Consider the following 20,865-nt stretch of genomic DNA (forward strand, 5'->3'; position numbering starts at 1 on the left):
GTGGAATGGATAGTTGAATAGACAGCCTGTGAAAGCTGCCCAGGCTGCTTCCCCCCCGTCAGGTTTGGATCTGTGTTACCCGACAACATGACGCTGTCATTCCATGTCAGATCAGTGGCCCATCGAGCTTACTCCCCAAATAATTTTCTCTGGCTGTTCTCTGGAGCAGGAGAGCACAACCTCTTTGGGCCCTGAAAGCCACATCTGGTGTTGGCTGGCGGGAGGCTATAAATGCATGCACACACATGCGTGAGCATGCATGCACGCACACAAACACACACACACACACACAACATCTCACCCCTGTCCCAGCATGTTGGAGACCTCAACTTTTAAGCTTCGGTGTCTCTGACAATTACCCAGTGTTAACAATACATGGAGTGTTTATTTGAGGAATCTTGAAAACAAATTCACGGCAAACTGAATTCTGGGATGAATGTGATTAGAACTAGCAACCTTCTAAACTCATTCCCATCCAGTTCATATCCCCTTCCCTCTCCCTTTTTCCTACAGTCAACTGACCAAATTCTCACCCCTACCTCAACTGTCATTCCATGCCCATCCAACTCCCCCTTCCCACTTACCTTGACATCTCCAAGAGATCTCCTTTCCCACCTCCCTCCAAACAGAAACCTCAAACATGGTTCATTGCAAGCACTATTGAAACCCAAACAGAAGTTGATAAACAGGGTGGTGCCCAAAGGCAAGATACATTTGTTTTTGTGTACAAGTCTCACGACAAGACAGTAATTTCCACCAGAAAGTTTGTATTGTGAATTATGGCAAAAGTTGAAGGTCTGAAAGCATCTAGAATCATAGAATCATAGAATAGTAGGGTTGGAAGGGGCCTACAAGACCACTGAGTCCAACCCCCTGCTCAGCGCAGGAGTCCAAGTCAAAGCATCCCTTACAAGAGGCTGTCCAGCTTCATCTTGAATGCCTCCAGTATGGGAGAGCCTACCGCCTCCCTAGGTAACACTGTTCAAAATCATGACCTGAAGTATCAGAATATAAGTGACAGATGACATGGTGGTCCATTGAAGGCTAATGTGGAGTTAAGTATGGATGTCTCTGTGTTTATCCAGAAAGTGTATAAATCAGTCCCTTTGTCCCCAGATGGCTCAGTTTCCCATCTGAGCTTTTTCACTGGTCTCTGAGCTATAAGAAAGTACAACAGGGTGAATCTGACATTAGAAGATGAGGCATCAAAACAGGATCAGCAGCTGTGTGGCGAGAAAGAATCCAGCAAATGAAAACTAGAGCCAGATGAGAGGCTGTCTTGTCCAAACCAAGAAGCCAGGAGCTGAAGCCAAGCTGGGAACCAAGATGAAGAGCAAAGCTGAACTTAGAGAAAGTCATGGTGGTGGACCATGGTGAAGTAAATAAAGCAAGGACTTAGACTGTAGAAGAAGATGTGGGGAAGGCCTGGTGGTTGTAACAGAAGTAAAGGCATCACCTCATGCCATGACCCACTCATCAGGAGGATTCTTCTTGAGGCTTTACTTGAATTAACCAAGATGCTTTTGCTGTTGCTTTACATAACCCACCACATTATTGGAATTGCTTCCTGAAAAGAAAAGATTGGCAGATTAGAGGATAACATAAGAATCCTAGTAGGCGTAAAAGGTAGGCGTGGTCAAGCACTTGCCGAGGGCTCACACCCCAGCAGTGGCCCATTGACGAGAACCCCTTGGGATTGCTCCTCCTCCTCACCATTGAGACCTGCTTGTTCATCTGCCTCTTACTCTGGCTCGGACAACAGTGATGGTGAGAAGGAGGAGCAGCAGATGCCACCACCCACTGGCTCTCTGCCTGCCAAGCAAGCAAGTGGTAGCAATGATGAGAAAGAGGGTGAGGAGCAGTTGTAGCTGGTGACAATAGTGGTGAGGAGGTAGACTCAGTGAGGGAGAAGGCCCAATTGAGGGTGTCTTGACCAAGGGCCATCAAAAACATGAAGTTAGAACTGATAAAAATGAAGCTGTTAAAAAATATTTTAGTCATTGCTATGGTCTTTGTGAAATTCCAAGATGAAAGCCCCCTTTGGGGCAGCAGAAGGGGAGGAATCAGGAATGGGGTGTGTCAACTCTTTCTCCAACCTCACCATGCCATCTACCATGGAGATCACTGCTTCAGGAACACCAAGGGCCGTAACCAGGCCTGCTTTCCCAAACCTTGCTCCACCTATCTCCATAGCCCCACCATTCATCTGCATACGCCAACCAGGGTTCTGTTTTTTGGTCACTAACGTGTGATAGAAAGTTGGAGAATGGTTTATATAAACACCCAGAGATGAGATTCCCTGACCAGGCCTGGAAACGTAGGAAAGAGTTTCTGGAAGTTCAAGTGGGTAATGTGGTCTGACTGGCAGACGCTCCACTCTCCAGGGTTTCAGAGAGAGAGACAAAGAGACAGGCATCTTTCCAATCAGGTGCCTAGGATTCCCAGTCTTGGCACTATGGCGCTGATGGATGGACAGACAGACACACGCACATCGATGATGATGATGATTGAAAACCTACTTTGGGGGGATTTAGGGTCAATGGCATAGTATAGATCTTCTTAGAAATTAATCAGTAGTGATGTAAAGTTAAGTTGAATTAGTCATGATCAAAATCTTAGTACTGGGGTCTTACCGAAATATTCCTTATAATACTTAGGTCTTACGTTCCATCCATCTGGAGAAGGAAAAGAAAAAGAACGATCTGTTTGAGCACCACTTAGCAAAGTGTAAACATACTTTTAAAACAGCAGTCTTCCACTGACAGAGAAATTGATGTTCTCCTGACTTTGTGGGAAATGTCATGTTGCACAATCCTCTGAAATGAGTCAGTGACAGATCTGTGCTCTGGGCAATATAGGGAGTTCACCTAGTTAGGAGTGGATGAATTTGTTAATTTCACTTTTCCCCACTTTCATTTTTTTTAAAAATCTCAAGTTCTTTCCATCCTGTATATGAAGAAATTTGTGAGTTTTGATAAATTCTTACCCCAAGTGATCCAAAACTAAATTCTCACCCATCTGCACCGGCCAGATTCAAGAGGTCCAGCTATTCTCAGCAAGGAGAGGGCCATATTGTACCAGCCTGCCACATCTCTGTTAAAGATGAGGAACCCATCAGAAAAAAGAGGTGGCAACCCTAAATCAGCACCCCCAACATGCTGGATACACAGTTATATACAACCAGCTTTTAAAGAGCTAAGGAGCCTCGTGCGGCGCAGAGTGGTACGCGGCAGTATTGCAACCGAAACCCTCCCCACGACCTGAGTTCGATCCCAGCGGAAGCCAGGTCTCAGATAGCCAGCTCAGGTCGACTCAGCCTTCCATTCTTCCGAGGTCGGTAAAATGAGTACCCAGCTTGCTGGGGGAAAGGTAGTCACGACTGGGGAAAGCAATGGCAAACCACCCCGCTACAGTCTGACATGAAAACGCCAGTGCAAGCGGCGTCCCTCTAGGGGTCAGTAACGACTCGGTGCTTGCACAGGAGAAACCTTTCCTTTCCTTTAAAGAGCTAAGCACTCAGAGCCCTGGGCCTGAATGGACAAATCAGTCCATTTTGCTTTCTCCCACGTTTGATTTTTTTTTTTTTTTAACTCAGGTTCTTTCCATCCCGATTATGAAGACATTTGTGAATTTTGTTTAATTCTTACCAAAACCCCTGAACGGAACAAAATTCTCACCAATCCCTACACCAGCCTTCCCCAACCTGATGCCTTCCAGATGTTTTGGGCTTCAACTCCCATCAGCCGCCAGCATCATGGACAGTGGTCCAGAATCCTGGGAGCTGTAGTCCAAAACATCCAGAGGACACCAGACTGGGGAAGGCAGCCCTGCACCATGTTGCTCTACGCTCTGTGGAACAGTTACGGGGACACCTAATGTCTGCAAGCAAGAAGTGCAGGAACATCTGACCGGAAGAGCAAAACCACAAGTAACGTTATTCACACCACTTAGCCAGCGCCCCTCCCCCCAAAAGAGGACCAAAGAAGACACTGTTTTGCATTAAATTTGCATATGCTAATTTGTATGTATAGATGCAAATTTAGAAATGATTACCGTAACTGAAACAGAAAGACAATACATCTCACTACGGTGGGGAAGACTATGACCAGGTGACAATCTGCGGGCCTGCTCAGCCTGCTTTCCGAATTGTTGCGGGGCAACTTCAAGGCCCCTGTGGCTCTCTCTTCTTAGGGTTACCTGTTAACCGGGCTTGGACTAGACAGCTCTTCCAACAGAGGACTGCTCTCTGACCAACATTAAAAAAAAGGACTGCCCTCTAAAAAGTAGAGGCTATGGCCACCTTACCCCCAAGGGAGGGGGAGGAGAAATGGGATCCCCACATTTCCCTCCTATCTTTCCCCTTTTGATATCTTTCAGGGAGGGAGATTTTGAGCTGAAAAGCGACTACAGGGGAAACAGCCTCTCTCCATCTGTTCCTTCATCTGCTGCAGCTCCAGGCTGATTTTGGCATTTAAAAAAGAGAGTTGGGGCGGGGGTATAACAGCACGGTGTTTTGTGCAAAACACATAGTTTGAACTAGGGAGGCTTAAGAAAGTCATAGGAATCTGCCTTTCATAGGCAGATACAAAGGAATACTAAGTACATAGTATTCCAGTACATAGTATTCCTTAGTACATATACTAAGTAATACATAGGAATCTAAAGTCAAGCCCTTAGTCCTTCTAGCACAGAACTGTTGACACTCGCTGCAGCAATGGCTCTCCGGGGTTTCAAGCAGGATTCTTTCCTTGCCCTATCCGGAGATGCCAGGGATGGGACCTTTTGCATGCAAGGCAGGGGCTCTACCAATATTTCTGTAGAAATGACTTGACTGGCAACTGATGCATGGAACAAAAATTCACTCCCCACCAGATTTCTCCATGCTCCAAGTGTCTATTTAAAAGCCTCAAAAATCACACCTAAGTATGTATGTTGAGAGAGAAATATACACATTTAAATAGGTATTTGAATGCATAATTAGAGAGTTTCTTTTTAAATTAAAAAAACACGAAGATGAACAAGGAAATGGAAAAGAGTGGAATTATAGGTAAAGATATACAAAAGGAACCTGGATTGGAAACAGACAGCTTGGCTTGTCCCACTGCTCTCACACAAATGCTGCAGGTCAGGGGTGGGGAACTTGAGAACCAGGGTGCACAAGGTGGTGGTGGTGGGGAAAGAATAATTAGCCCCCTGCATACATGCTGCACTCTTGATCCAGATCTCTGCCTCCCCCCGACCCCCACCGGCTTCTATTTAATACCTACAGTACACATATGCAATTATGAATATACCTTTAATGTAGCCTTCCCCAGTTTGGTGTCTTCCAGATGTTTGGGCCTTCAGCTGCCATCAGCCACAGCCAACATGGCTAATGGGCAGGGTTGATGGGAGTTGTAGTCCAAAGCAAGAGATATACAGATTTTGTAAAACTGCTCCATCTGCGTTTCACAGATTGTCAGGTGCCTTTTGTTCTACTGTCCTCTTATTGATGCAATCAGACTTTCTGCTATTTCCAAAATTTGCAAAATGTGCACTTGTGAAAAGTGCAAATCCTACCCCAAATGCACAAGTACTGCCCAACATGTGCAAATCCCCCCATGAGCATTTTTTATATTTTAGCATATGGAGGAAATGCTCATTTTGGGCTGTGTGTGTGTTTTTTTTTAATAAATATTTTTCTAGAACTAAATTTGTATACAATTCCAGAAAGTAAAAAATTCACTCTGCAAGTCTGCGGAATCTATGCGATTCAGGAAAAACCAGTCCACTGTGGAATCCACAGGTCAGATTCACAGAAATCTGAACTAATTTGATTCCATTGCAGATTTCACTACCATCTCTATCCAAAACATCCAGAGGGCGACAAGTCAGGGAAGGCTACTTTAATGTAATGTGGAGCTGGGCCTACTGATGTAGGTTGAGATGTTCTGGATTCGTGCCAGTGTGCTGACATACCAGAGTTCCCACGCAGCTTGATACATTGCCCCCTGTTGGGGATGCCCTCGGCAGCATTGCCAGGGTTAATGATGTGGCATTCATATCCTGTCGGACAGTGGAGAGGTTCATCGCCATCCTTGGTGGTGCTGCATGCTTCAGCTGTGAAAAGAAGCATATTTAAGAACAACTGTATCTTAGAGATGAATAGAGAGCAGGGCCCTTTCACCAGCCCTGCTGAAAGACCTCCCCCATGAAGGCTCCTCCTCCTTCAGCTGCCACCACCACCACCACCACCACCCATTCCAGCAAAAGAAGCATATTTAAGAACAACTGTATCTTAGAGATGAATAGAGAGCAGGGCCCTTTCACCAGCCCTGCTGAAAGACCTCCCCCATGAAGGCTCCTCCTCCTTCAGCTGCCACCACCACCACCACCACCACCACCACCACCCATTCCAGCAAAAGAAGCATATTTAAGAACAACTGTATCTTAGAGATGAATAGAGAGCAGGGCCCTTTCACCAGCCCTGCTGAAAGACCTCCCCCATGAAGGCTCCTCCTCCTTCAGCTGCCACCACCACCACCACCACCACCACCACCCATTCCAGCAAAAGAAGCATATTTAAGAACAACTGTATCTTAGAGATGAATAGAGAGCAGGGCCCTTTCACCAGCCCTGCTGAAAGACCTCCCCCATGAAGGCTCCTCCTCCTTCAGCTGCCACCACCACCACCACCACCACCACCACCCATTCCAGCAAAAGAAGCATATTTAAGAACAACTGTATCTTAGAGATGAATAGAGAGCAGGGCCCTTTCACCAGCCCTGCTGAAAGACCTCCCCCAAGAAGGCTCCTCCTCCTTCAGCTGCCACCACCACCACCACCACCACCACCACCACCCATTCCAGCAAAAGAAGCATATTTAAGAACAACTGTATCTTAGAGATGAATAGAGAGCAGGGCCCTTTCACCAGCCCTGCTGAAAGACCTCCCCCATGAAGGCTCCTCCTCCTTCAGCTGCCACCACCACCACCACCACCACCACCACCACCCATTCCAGCAAAAGAAGCATATTTAAGAACAACTGTATCTTAGAGATGAATAGAGAGCAGGGCCCTTTCACCAGCCCTGCTGAAAGACCTCCCCCATGAAGGCTCCTCCTCCTTCAGCTGCCACCACCACCACCACCACCACCCATTCCAGCAAGCTGTGCAGAGGGCGATAAGAGGGGAAGTGGGGCCATTCCATCAACTCTGATGAAAGACAACTTCATTTCCCCCCTCGTCCTATTTTCCTTATGTGTTATGTCTTTTTGGATCGTAAACCTGCAGGCAGGGAACTGTCTTGTTTTACTGATTTGATGAAAGATGCTCCAGGAGCCTTCTTGTCTGAGGAACGAAATAAGCATTCTTTAAATAAATAGAATAAAAGGGGAGCCCTGAGGGATCAGACCAACAGCCCATCTCATCCTGCATGGATGTAACTGACCATGTTGATTCGTTGCGATGGACTAAGCCAAGTAAGCAGAGATCAACCTTCTCAGCCCAAAGGGTAAAATTAACTGTACCCACACCAGCTTTGCGATTGGTAACTATGAAATTGTGACTATGGTGCTTTACATGGTTCTCTGAACCTCAGTCTCTTCTCTCCACTTTTGTCTTTTTGCCTCAAGCCTTGAGCTTGGATCTCCACTTGGGACATCCTTAAACCCAACTTCTCTTGCAACTGGCATGGGTGGGGTGGGGTGGAGGGTTAGCAGTTCATTTGCAGCACTTGTTTATTTTAAGCAAACGTGGATTGAGCATCTCTGCTAGGCTGTATGGATGAAGCAGCTTATGAAAGAAGCCCAAAGCCTTGATCCAAGTGTGTAGGGTTGCCAACTTTATGACTGCCTGAGCTCCTGTGCTTTACAGACCAGCCTGATGTGCAGGTGTGCCATGGAATGTTTCTGCAGATTAAACTGTTGTTAAAGAAAGGTACAAGAGCGAGCCAGGGTGGTTTGTTCCTAATCAGCTGGCGACCTTGCAAGGGAGATAACCCTTGGGGATCATTCTAAAGAAGAGACCTGATTTAGCTGTCCTGTGCTCTCCTTCCCCAGGGAGAGATCATGGCTCAGTCACAGAGTACATGTTCCACATGCAGAAGTTCCTGGCATCTCCAGTTAAATGAATCGGATTATGTTGTTGGTTTTAATTGTAAATAGCTTCTGCAATTGTATGATGATGATGATTTATTTTTTACAATGCTGACAAAAGTGTACAAAAGTATACAAACAAATAATTGGACCAAGTATTATCAACCATTAAACAATAGAGGCTATAAACAAATTTACCAGCAAAACCAACAAATGTAAGAAGGTTTCTAGTAACACAAAAGGTTGCACATTCTCTTGATTTTACCTAGGTGGGCTCTCCCACGCTGGAGGCATTCAAGATGAGGCTGGACAGCCATCTGTCAGGGATGCTCTGACTTGGATTCCTGCATTGAGCAGGGGGTTGGACTCGATGGCCTTGTAGGCCCCTTCCAGCCCTACTATTCTATGATTCTATGATTCTATGATCCTTGTTACACATTACAAATAAGGCCCACTTTTCTATAAATCTATTATGTTGTTGTCTTCCCTCCCTAACCCTTACTATGTTAGTTAACTTAACCATATATATTACCCATAATTACCCATAATTTCATAATCCAATCATCAATAGTTGGGGTTTTCATTTTCCCCCCAGTTTGCAGATATCAGCATTCTGGTGGCTGTTAGTAAATGCACTATCATTTCTATGTCATTAGATAGAACAACTCCCTTCACATAACCAAAGAGAATAACTATTAGATCCAGTGGTGGTCTATACCCTGATATAATTTCAATTTCATCTATTATCTTCAGCCAATAGTCTTAGCTTCTGTTATTTTTGTAACTTTTTAAGTGGATTTTATTCTGGAATTGTATTATGTCTCTGCAATGGCAATTGGCTAAGAGAGCAATCCTATGGCCCCTGGGCGAGCGTCCCAGGGACCATAGGATCACTCAGATTCCCCCTTCTGATGTCAGAGACAATGCTCTGACCTCAGACAGGGAAGTCTGAGATCCGACCCTCCTCCCCTGCCCCCTCACAGCCAACACAGAAAGAACTGCACTGTCTGAGCTCTGAGGCCAGAAAAGCAACCCTAGAGGAAGAGGAAAGGGGACGTTCTGGTGGGTGGGAAGGGGAGGAGATCAGAAAGGCCAGGATACAAGTTATCCTGAGCCTAGTCTCCTTCCTTCCCCCTCCAAAGCACCCTTGCTAGATGGGATAAAAAGCTTGCCCAGCAACATTTACAGGGCAGGAGGATGGGGAGGCAAAGATTGCCTCCACTGTTCCTCCTGCCCTGCACTGGATAACAGGACATCTCTGAGTTTGGGGGCTTCCAATCAAAGCAGTAAAGATTGTTTCCCCAAAACAATAAAGATTGAAAGATTGATCAGACTGCATGGGATATAAAAGGCCCTTCTCTGTCTGAGAATACTGCCAGCCAGAGTAGACAAGACCAGGCTAGATGGAGAAACTCTATTTAAGGTAGTTTCATACATTCAAACGATTATCATCCTGTATGGTGATATTCAGTAATCTGGCACCTACCAAGCAGTGGTGTTGTGGAGCCACGGCTCTCGGGGTCCAAGTACCACAACTCTGTGATTAGCAGGGATAATGATGTAATCTACCACCACGCAAACTTCCCTGTTCCCTCAGAGCAGGGCCGGCCCTGACATAAGGCAGAGTGAGGCAGTCACCTCAGGCAGCAAATTTTGGGTGTCGTAAAAGGGCGACAAATTAATTATTTACCTTGTTGTTATTGTATTTCTACTGCCACGGAGGGGGAGAGATGCTTATGGCATTTTCTGCCACATGTACCAAAATAATTCAGGTTTATTGGGTGCTATTCACCTTCATTTGGGTGGGTGGGGGCAGCATTTGCTGCTCTGCCTCAGGCAGCAAAATGTCTTGGGCTGGCCCTGCCTTGGAGTTCAGCTGCAATCCTTACAGTAGTTGGGGAAGATGGATTTTCACAGCGACAAATATACACACAGAGATAGATATGGGTCAATGAAGCTGCCTGCACTTTTGTACTCTTCTTTGGGGGCTACGGGGACTGTCATGATGAGTCCCTGGACTTCCAAATTACCACGAAATCACTGCTCCCAAATGATGCTCAAGTTTTTCTAACTGCCACTGTACCTTGTAAAACTTCCTCTGGTCCGTCGAGTAGCCAGCCATTTCCACCCAGCCAACGTGGCTTGGGCTGTACCAGCCAATCTAAAACTGTCCAAAGAATCCACACTGTTATGAAGCATGAGCACACGGAGAAGTGAATATAAGAGGGGAAGGGTTGCCAATGGGGGATGACCAATGGTCCATGAAATTCAATATTCTGTCTGTAGACACTGGGCAGATGGATGCGTCAGGGGGATTCACAACCAGGGTGACAGTGATGAAATATACCCTCTAGCATTAATCCTAAACATCTGTACTCAGAACAATATTACATCTGAACCTGAAAACTATATTTTAATTTATCCGCTTTTAATTTGGCATAGATAAATCTATTCTCCATATATTGTATTTATTTATTTATTGCATTTCTATCCTGCTGAATAACTGAAGGCTTCTGAGCAGTTCACAACAATTAACATCACAAAATACAGCAAAAAAGAAGAGTACGATATAAAATTTAAAGGCTTAAAACTATAGTATATAAGTAAAACCAAAATAAAACCTAGCAGCAATGCAGAGATTCAAAATACAATAAGGGCGCAATCCTAAGCATATTTAGACAGAAAAGAAAGTCTGTTAAACATGGCTGGCTGGGGAATGCTGGGAGTTATAGGACTTTTTTGTCTAAACATGCATGAGATTGCACCCTAACAGATTTAAAACAACAGAACTAAAACTATTAGTATTCCTCTAATCCTTGACGGTAGCTGTTTGAAGAAATGTTTCAATTTTTATTTTACCCCTGTTGATTCTGGTGGATGACTCAAGGCCGTCCATGGTTTAAGATTTCCCCCTGCCCCATCCTTATTTACTCTCTTCCATTGCTTAAAAACATCCTCCTGGATAGACCAGATAGAGTTTTTAAGGTGGAAGAAAGAAGGGCATAGGGCAGTGGTAGAGCCCCTGCTTTGCATGCAGAAAGTCCCAGGTTCAATCCCCAGCTTCTCTGGGTAGGGCTAGGAAAAGCTCCTGCCTAAAACCCTGGAGAGATGCTGCTGCCAGCCAGTGTTGACAATACTGGGCTAGGTGGACCAGTGGCCTGACTGTGCAGAAGGCAGCCTCCTATGTTCCCGTGACAATGTCAACATGTGCAAGGACAAGGATACGTCGACTGTCACATCAAATTTGCCATGGCTTGTGCTCTTTGCAGGACCTTTAATGCCAGAAGGTCACTTGAATCCGGTCCAATACACAGAATATCCAGCGTGACGTATTATGGGCTGGCATACCTGGGGGCGGTGGCACCGACTCTAAGCAGGCATAGATGCACCCGTTGTAGCAGCAACGCTTGTGCTGCTCACACTCCGAGTCGGAGCGGCAGCTGGGCACTTCGCAGGCTCGGTCTGGTAACGTCTGTGGCGGAGGGGGGCAGCGGTCGTTCTTCTGATAGGCTGAGCCATGAGAATGAAGGGGATGTCCATAGTCCTGAAAAGAGACTGCTTGACTTTAAATGATCAGCCTATAATGATAGCAAACTCGTTCTCTGATTGTGGATCCTTACAGGAGGATCCACATAAGGCTCAGAGCCCCTGCTTTGCACACAGAAGGTCCTGGGTTCGATCCTCACCATCTCCAGGTAGGTCTAGGAAAGAATCCTGTCTGAAACCCTGGAGAGCCATTGCTGCCAGTTAGGCAAGAGATGGTGCTTGGCCCAAGGTCAACTTCATGCTGAGCAGGAATTCATCCTAGTCTGACACTCTAACCACTACAGTTTAGCCACGCTGGCATTTTCTTCGCTACTGTGCAGTGTTATCCCAGTGGAGCTGGCTTGTCTGAAAAGGATCATTGTATGATGACCTCCCACCTTCCCATTATTTTCACACCAAACAAGACCTGAGCAGCTGGTTGAAAAAGTGGTGGTGTTGGGGCTCTTTACCAGACTCTAAAACTAACATGCAAAATGAAAACTGATCCCAGATATTCAAGTTAGACTTTTTGCATGTGCACCATGTGAAATCCTGGAGTTTTGAAATTTTGAAAAAAAATTCTGTTCTGGAAAATGTAGGGAAGCCACTCTTTGGCTGTTAGAGCAATACGACAATGGAACCAATTACCCAGGGAGGTGGTAGGCTCTCCCACAGTGGAGGCATTCAAGATGAAGCTGGGCAGCTGTCTGTCAGGGATGCTTTGACTTGGACTCCCGCATTGAGCAGGGGGTTGGACTCGATGGTCTTATAGGCCCCTTCTAACCCTACTACTCTATGATTCTATGATTGAACAGCATCTGTAGCTGGCAATATGGCTAACCAATTTAATTAGTGCAGGTACTGTACACATTTTGAAAGCAAATCCGTTGGCTCCAGGGCAGCCTTCCCCAAACTGGTGCCTGCAGATTTTTGGGGCTACAACTCCCAGCATTACTGACCATTGGCCATGAAGGCTGTGGCAGAGGGGAGTTGAAGCCAAAAACATCTGGAGGGATGGAGAAGGCTGCTCTAAGGGTTTGAGGGCTTGCTGCAATACTCAGACAGTCCACTAGATGGCGTCAACTGGTAATGAGGACTCCAACTAGCCATTGCCCAGCTCTGTAACATTTTTCTGTGCGCCCGACTTCTCTGAGCAAAAAGCAGTTCTAGGGGTGTAGTGCTTATCTGGGTTCGGTTCCCTTTGGAAGGAGGTCGCTGGCATTTGTGAAATTTGTATATATTTATGAATGTGCAGGTTGAGTGTTCCTGAACTGTTGATTAAGGCTGCAATCCTATACTCGCTTACCTAGGAGAAAACCCCATTAAACTGAATGGGATTCCTCTTTTGAATCAACATGTATAGGATTGCGCTGCATGTTTTGTTGGCCAACTACTTCTGTCCCTTTGAACTGGTGCTTTCGTTCCTATTGTTTTTGATTTGTTGTCATTTTATCATTCGCAGGGCTTTTATTTGGTTTTCTTTAGCTTTTGTGTATTTTAGTTTTTTATTCTCATGATCGTTACATCACTTTTATCACAAACCACTGCAAATGGTTCTTCTTTTTTTAATGAAATACTTTAAAATAATAAAATAATGAACAAATAAAGCACCATGCAGTGTAAAGGCTGCCATTTTACATACTGCAGGGATACCATTAGAACAGCTGATAACCTAATATGGATTTTTGTCCCCCCCTAGGATTTCTTTAATGCAAAATACTAAATACCCTGTTGGCTTTTAAATCAGTGGAGGACAGAATTTTGCACAGTCAATAAACGAGCATTCTTGGTATGACAATACGCATGTTATAGTCATGCCTTTATTTTCATCTGTAAAATATTGGGAGGTGTGCAACCTTCCAATGCCTACTCAGAATTAAGCCCCATTGAGATCAAAGGCATTTACTCCCATATAAGTAGATATAGGATCACAGCCTGTGTCTCTTTTCCTTTTTTTTAGTCTTGGGTTTACATCCCTAAGAAACCCAGTGACCCAGATTACTTGCTTGCATGTTTCAAATCCTGCCTGGGGCTTACATTTTGGCTCCAAACATCACTTAGATTTTTTGTTTTTCAGTTCCCAAGTTCTTGGCAGGTCTGAACATTTCTGCAGCAGAGAGCCTTGTTTAATCCTGCAGTCAAGCTAGCTGGTTTTCCCCTCTCCTCAAAGTCCCCTGGTGGCATTTCCATTGCAGTACCACTAGCATCATAGACATCCAACCACTCGTCAAAGCAGGGGTGCTGAATCTTTCAGCCAGAGGGCCAAATGCCATTTCAGAAAAGCTCTCGCGGGATTCTACTCCGCACTGATTAGGCCTCATCTGGACTCCTGTGTCCAGTTCTGGGCACCACACTTTAAGAAGGATGCGGACAAGCTGGAGAGGGTTCAGAGGAGCGCAACAAAGATGATCAGGGGACTGGAAACAAAGCCCAGTGAGGAGAGACTGAAAGAACTGGGCATGTTTAGCCTTGAGAAGAGAAGACTGAGGGGAGATACGATAGCGCTGTTCAAGTACTTGAAAGGTTGTCCCAGAGAGGAAGGCCAGGATCTCTTCTGGATCATCCCAGAGTGCAGGACACGGAATCATGAGCTCAAGTTACAGGAAGCCAGATTCAGGCTGAACATCAGGAAAAACTTCCTGACTGTTAGAGCAATACGACAATGGAACCAATTACCTAGGGAGGTGGTGGGCTCTCCCACACTGGAGGCGTTCAAGACGAGGCTGGACAGCCACCTGTCAGGGATGCTCTGACTTGGATTCCTGCATTGAGCAGGGGGTTGGACTCGATGGCCTTGTAGGCCCCTCCCAACCCTACTATTCTGTGATTCATTCCAGTGGTTGGAGAAGCCGAAGGCAAAATGGGTCAGGCCCAAATGCCAAAAAGACCAGAATATTTTAGCTTAAATTTCTTACTGCCAGTAACTAACTAAGCCTTAGGAGAGGCATTCCAACCTTTTTGAACAGGGAAAAAACTACATAAGAAGAAGAGCCCTGCTGGATCAGACCAAGAGTCCATCTAGTCCAGCATTCTGTTCACACAGTGGCCGACCAACTGTCGAACGGGAATCCACAAGCAGGGCATGAGCACAACAGCACCCTCCCACCCATGTTCCCCAGCTCACTGCCTCTGGTACTGGAGGTAGCATGTAGTCATCAAGACTAGTAGCCATTGATAGCCTTCTCCTCCAGGAATTTGTCTAGCCCCCTTTTAAAGCCATCCAAATTGGTGGTCATCACTTCACTACATCCTGTGGCAGTGAATTCCATAGTTGTGCTGTGTGAAGAAGCCCTTCCTTTGATCTGCCCTGAATCTCCCATCAATCAGCTTCATGGGATGACCCCACTGGGTTCTAGTAGTTTGAGAGAGGGAGAAAAACGTCTCCCTCTCCACATTCTCCACATAAACGTTGAGAAAGCACCAAATGATTGCTGGTGGGGGAAAGGGGAGTGGCCCTCTGGGGAGCCCCACAGGACTGGTTTGGGACCCCAGAAGGGCTGAATTTGGCCCCCAAGGCTGAGGTTCTACACTTCTGTGTTAAAGCACTGGGTGCAGGAGTCTAAGAAGCTATGCAAAAGTTGAGTCCATCTCTCCCAGTTGAGTCCATCTCTCCCTCTATTCCTGATGTCCAGGCAGCAGTGTTGTCGCTTCTGTAGCCAAGAGAGAGGTATCAGCAAAAGTAGGAGAACCCCAAGGTTTGCAATAGTAACCCCCCCATCAGAAAAAAATCAAGGGGGGAACACCCGCCTCAAATGATGACTGAGCATATGCAGTGGACATGAAATGCTAACTGCTGGAAGAAAAAAAAAGAAGTAAAACCAGGTGGGAGAGGGAATGGAATGGAGTAAGACACTGCAGAAAAGTCAGGAAACCACCAGACCACCGGTTGATGGGGGAAAGGGGGTGGTGCCTGGGGAAGGAGGCATGGCCTCAGAGCCCCCGGAGCCATGGTTCTACATCCCTGCATTAAATGCATCCAGTCATCTTTTTCACGGCTTTATCAACGGGGGTGGTGGTTGTTTTAGTGGTTCCTCAGCCCAAATAATCTGAGTTCACAGCAAGAGCGTGGACACTTCTTTTATTGATTGTATTTGGTTGACTGCATTTTTTTTAACTGCACCCCACTGGTGTTGCAACTCAGAGACTGAGCTAAACTCTCAGCTTCAAAGGTCAACTCTTCTGCAATCTCATCTGGTGATGACCTTAGGCAAGCCAAATGAAAAAAAGAAGGCATCTGGCACAATAAATCTGTTAGTCTTTAACAGATTCATGGTTTGGCTGTAACAGACTAAGGTGGCGACCCCTCTGGAATTTGGAAAGCCATTCTCTCTGCCTCAGCCCTCTTCCCTTTATAAAACAGGGCTAACAATACTGACCTACTTTATATGGTCACTGTAAGGAACGCAACAAAATCAGAAGTGCTTCGAACATGTTAACACATTATATAAATGCATTACTCTTACTACTACTACTGAGCCCAAACAAGGTAATAACTCCCTCCCCCAAAGCCCCATAATTATATACAAAGACAAATTTCTTTTCATAGTCCAGGAAACAGCAGGAGCCAGCTGGAGCCTAAACTCTAACTTTCAACTTCAAGTTCCGTTATGGACTTGAGGCAAGGCCTTTTAAAAAACAAAACAAAAACAGACATTCTATATGCAAAGGAGGAACCCATGGGTGAACCTACTGGTCAGAACGCACCATTACAGAGCAATCCATTAGCTACAATGGGCCAAAGTGACAAATGTGCAAACAGTGGCTCCTAGTGGCAGAATACAGCATTAACCTTCATAAAATGAGAAAAACTGGATAGAGTGATATCTAGTGACAGAACACAGTATTAGTCCTCTTATGACAAAGTCAGCGAGGGAAGAGAAGAGTTGTATCACAGCTAATGCTTGTTTTAAAGATATGTTTTGGCAATCCCCAATAGTTGCCTCTCTTTGGGAGGAAGTTATTATATGGATAAATCTTGTGTTGGAACACTCTTTAATACTTATTAATGTACATGCCCTCTTAAAGTATCTACCAGCTTCCTGGAAGTTAATGCATGGGCTGTGCAAATGGATTCTCCATGCCCTTTTGACAGCTAAAAAATAAATAAATGATATTACAATGTTGGAAGGATAAACTCTCACCTCCTATAAAGCAATGGATTGAGGACCTAACAATGCTTTCAACATTTGAGTGGGTGGTATATAGACACCACTTGCAAATTGATACTTGTATGGATATTTGGTCTGCTTTTGTTGAGGTGTATGTATAATTCTTAGAAAGCTGTATTTTAGGTGTATAGACACACACACACACACACACTTCATATGTACACATTGAAATTAATATAATCAAATCAATTTAGCTACATTTTTCTTCTCTTCTTTGTTTTGTTGAATTTTGGCAAATTTAATTTGAATTTGCCAAAATTCAAATTAATTTTGAATTTTGGCAAATTTAATTTGGCAAATTTAAAAAAAAAATAAAGAGAGAGGGAAGAGAAGGCACCAACTGCTTCTACCAAAATTATTGATGCTAGGATGTGGGAAAACCCTCTTCAGATCTAGATAGCTGGACATTATCCATACAGAAGTGCAATCCTAAGAGACAGAACCATCAGAGGACAACTGCTTGTTGTTGTTCAGTCGTTCAGTCGTGTCCGACTCTTCGTGACCCCATGGACCATAGCATGCCAGGCCTTCCTGTCCTGCGTTCTCTCCCGGAGCGTGCTCAAGTTCATATTCATTGCATCAGTGATGCTATCTAGCCATCTCATCCTCTGCCGTCCCCTTCTCCTTTTGCCTTCAGTCTTTCCCAGCATCAGGGTCTTTTCCAGGGAGTTTTCTCTTCACATTAGGTGGCCAAAATATTGGAGCTTCAGCTTCAGTATCTGTCCTTCCAATGAGCACTCAGGGTTGATTTCCTTTAGGATGGACTGATTTGACCTCCTTGCAGTCCAGGGGACTTGTAAGAGTTTTCTCCAGCACCACACTTCGAAAGCATCAATTCTTCGGCGCTCAGCCTTCCTTATAGTCCAGCTCTCACAGCCATACATTACTACTAGGAAAACCATAGCTTTGATTAGACGGACCTTTGTCGGCAAGGTGATGTCTCTGCTTCTTACTATGCTGTCTAGGTTTGCCATAGCTTTCCTCCCAAGGAGCAAGTGTCTTTTAATTTCATGGCTACAGTCACCGTCTGCGGTGATCTTGGAGCCCAAGAAAGTAAAATCTGTCACTGCTTCCATTTCTTCCCCTTCTATATGCCAGGAAGTGATAGGGCCAGATGCCATGATCTTAGTTTTGTTAATGTTGAGTTTCAAACCAGCTTTTGCACCCTCCCCTTTCACCCTCAACAAGAGGCTCTTTAGATCCTCTTCACTTTCTGCCATTAGGGTGGTATCGTCTGCATATCGGAGGTTGCTGATAATTCTCCCAGCAATCTTAATTCCGACCTCTGATTCATCCAACCCGGCTTTTCTCATGATGTACTCTGCATATAAATTAAATAAGCAGGGTGACAATATGCAGCCTTGTCGTACTCCTTTCCCAATTTTGAACCAATCGGTTGTTCCATGTCTGGTTCTTACTGTTACTTCTTGACCCTCGTACAGGTTTCTCAGGAGACAGGTAAGGTGGTCTGGTACTCCCATCACTTTAAGAATTTGCCACAGTTTGTTGTGATCCACACAATCAAAGGCTTTAGTGTAGTCAATGAAGCAGAAATAGATGTTTTTCTGGAATTCTCTTGCTTTCTCCATGATGCAGCGAATGTTGGCGATTTGATCTCTAGTTCCTCTGCCTCTTTGAAACCCAGCTTGTACTTCCGGTAGTTCTCGGTTCGCATACTGCTGAAGCGTAGCTTGTAGGATTTTGAGCATCACCTTGCTGGCATGTGAAATGAGCGCAATTGTGCGGTAGTTTGAACACTCTTTGGCATTGCCCTTCTTTGGAATTGGAATGTAAACTGACCTTTTCCAGTCTTGTGGCCACTGTTGAGTGTTCCAAATTTGTTGGCATATTGAATGCAGCACTTTAACATCATCATCTTTTAGAATCTTAAATAGCTCAGCTGGAATACTGTCATCTCCGCTAGCTTTGTTGTTAGTAATGCTTCCTAAGGCCCACTTGACTTCACTCTCTAGGATGTCCAGCTCAAGTTCAGTGACCGCACTATCATGGCTATCAGGGACATTCAGATCTTTCCTGTATAGTTCTTCTGTGTATTCTTGCCACCTCTTCTTAATCTCATCTGCTTCTGTTAGGTCCCTGCCTTCTTTGTCCTTTATCATGCCTGTCTTTGCACAAAACGTTCCCTTGAGATCTCCAATTTTCTTGAAGAGATCTCTAGTCTTTCCCATTCTGTTGTTTTCCTCGATTTCTTTGCATTGTTCATTTAAGAAGGCCTTCTTGTGTCTCCTTGCTATTCTCTGGAACTCTGCATTCAGTTGGGTATATCTTCCCCTTTCTCCCTTGCTTTTCACTTCCCTTCTTTCGTGAGCTACTTGTAAAGCCTCATCAGACAGCCACTTTGCTTTCTTGCATTTCTTTTTCTTTGGGATGGATTTCGTTGCTGACTCCTGAACAATGTTACGGACCTCCGTCCATAGTTCCTCAGGCACTCTGTCTATCAGGTCTAATCCCTGAAATCTATTCCTCACCTCCACTTTATATTCATAAGGGATATGATTTAGGTCATACCTGAATGGTTTAGTGGTTTTCCCGACGTTCATCAATTTAAGCCGAAATTTTGCAAGAAGCAGCTCATGATCTGAGCCACAGTTAGCTCCAGGTCTTGTTTTTACTGACTAGAAATGTACAGACAGATGTCTTCAAGTAGCTTTGCTTCAGTAATACAGATTCCCCTATCCTGGTGCCCTCCAGATGTGTTTGGACTACAACTCCCATCATGTACAGCCAGCAGCTCTGCTAGCTTGAGTTGATGGGAGTTATAGTCCAACACAGCTGGAAGGTGACAGATTGGGGAAAGCTGCCATAGTAGAACAACAATGATTTGGCTTGCAAATATACTGCCAACACACACACACACACACACACACAATTTGTGTGTGTGTGTGTGTGTGTGTGTGTGTATAGTGCCAGCCAAGATAAAAATAGAAATCCACCTGCATGGGTGTGGTTGTAATCCGGTCTCAGAGAGATGACACAATTGAACAGGAGCTCTGTTAACATGAAGATAATACATGCCAAATAGACCTAGTGCCTGATCCCCCCAGGATACACACTTTCTGATCACCGTAGCTTTTGAAAATATTGTTATTTCTAGGTGCACATCATCCAGGTGCTATTGACTTGTCAAAGACACCACGTATGTCTTTGATTAATAGGAAGAAACTGCAAGGGGAGGCAGGTCAACTAGAGCTGTGTGCAAAGGGCCTCTCAAAATTCTCCAGCCTATTTGTGGGCAGAGGAATTGGGGGGAGAATTTCACCAAATTTCACCTAGGGGAGGAGAATTCTCCAACCGTTTGTCACAGATGGGGCTCACTATTGGCAGGGGTTATATAGCACAGATTCTTTCTTTTTTCCTAAGCGTTTTTAGTTTACTGTACTGCTTCTGTAGGTGGAAACAGCATCAACTCTGGTGAGGCTTCCACTTTTTTGAGGCAGAATGTTGAATTTATTTTCGTAGTATTTTTGAGCTGACCTAATCTCTGCGAGGTGGCCGAGGGTGCTGTGTGTGCTTTCACTCTCTATTACACATATTTCCATTGCTCTGCAGCCTCCCAGGCCACCAGCACTTTCTGAACTGAAAGAAGTACCATGGGGAGAATTGCCTCATCTTCCTCATGCCATGTCTTCCTCATGATGGCTTTAACTGACGTGTGGGAAGCCAAGGAGGCTCCAGGCTGCCACAGAGATGACTATACAGTGACAGACAGGACACTCATGCACACTCCTCAGCCACCTCACAAGCAAGGTAAGCTCAAGAACCCCCAAATCCAACCCATGAGCATTTCTCTGAAATTTCTCCTTAGAATTTCTTTTTGCAAGCAATTTCTTTTCTGTCAAATTGAATGAGAATGGTCGAACAAAACGTGGGAGAAATGTTCAGCACAGCACTAAGGACAACCGAGAGGCAAAGAGACTGCCTCAAGTGGAGGACATTGGTGCTGTTAAGGTTGGCAGGGTGGGAGATGGAGAGGTTTGACTTGGGGGACTTAATCTAACGCAGGGGTGCAGAACCTCAGGCCTGCAGACCAAATGTGGCACTCCTGGGGTCCCAATCTGGCACTCTAGGGTTCCCCAG

At 45.2% G+C, this 20,865-nt stretch overlaps 1 protein-coding gene across 3 annotated transcripts in view; it reads right to left on the reverse strand.

Annotated features, from left to right (window-relative positions):
• Positions 1 to 362: 362 nt before the first annotated feature.
• The window catches only part of WFDC1 (WAP four-disulfide core domain 1), a 41,762-nt gene continuing 21,259 nt past the window's right edge, over positions 363 to 20,865 (reverse strand). For all 3 annotated transcript variants that reach the window (XM_084812402.1, XM_084812401.1, XM_084812400.1), the window contains exons 3-7: positions 11,423 to 11,618; positions 10,158 to 10,241; positions 5,959 to 6,099; positions 2,634 to 2,675; positions 363 to 1,567 (exon numbers count right to left, since the gene is read on the reverse strand). In XM_084812402.1, the coding sequence (XP_084668528.1) occupies positions 1,509 to 1,567; positions 2,634 to 2,675; positions 5,959 to 6,099; positions 10,158 to 10,241; positions 11,423 to 11,618 (522 nt within the window). In that variant the 3' untranslated portion in view covers positions 363 to 1,508. The remainder of the gene's footprint in view (positions 1,568 to 2,633; positions 2,676 to 5,958; positions 6,100 to 10,157; positions 10,242 to 11,422; positions 11,619 to 20,865) is intronic.

Source organism: Heloderma suspectum, chromosome 8, assembly GCF_057233095.1.
Source record: "Heloderma suspectum isolate Gila_16-S chromosome 8, 16-S_ref, whole genome shotgun sequence".
NCBI classification, from domain to species: Eukaryota; Metazoa; Chordata; class Lepidosauria; order Squamata; family Helodermatidae; genus Heloderma; species Heloderma suspectum.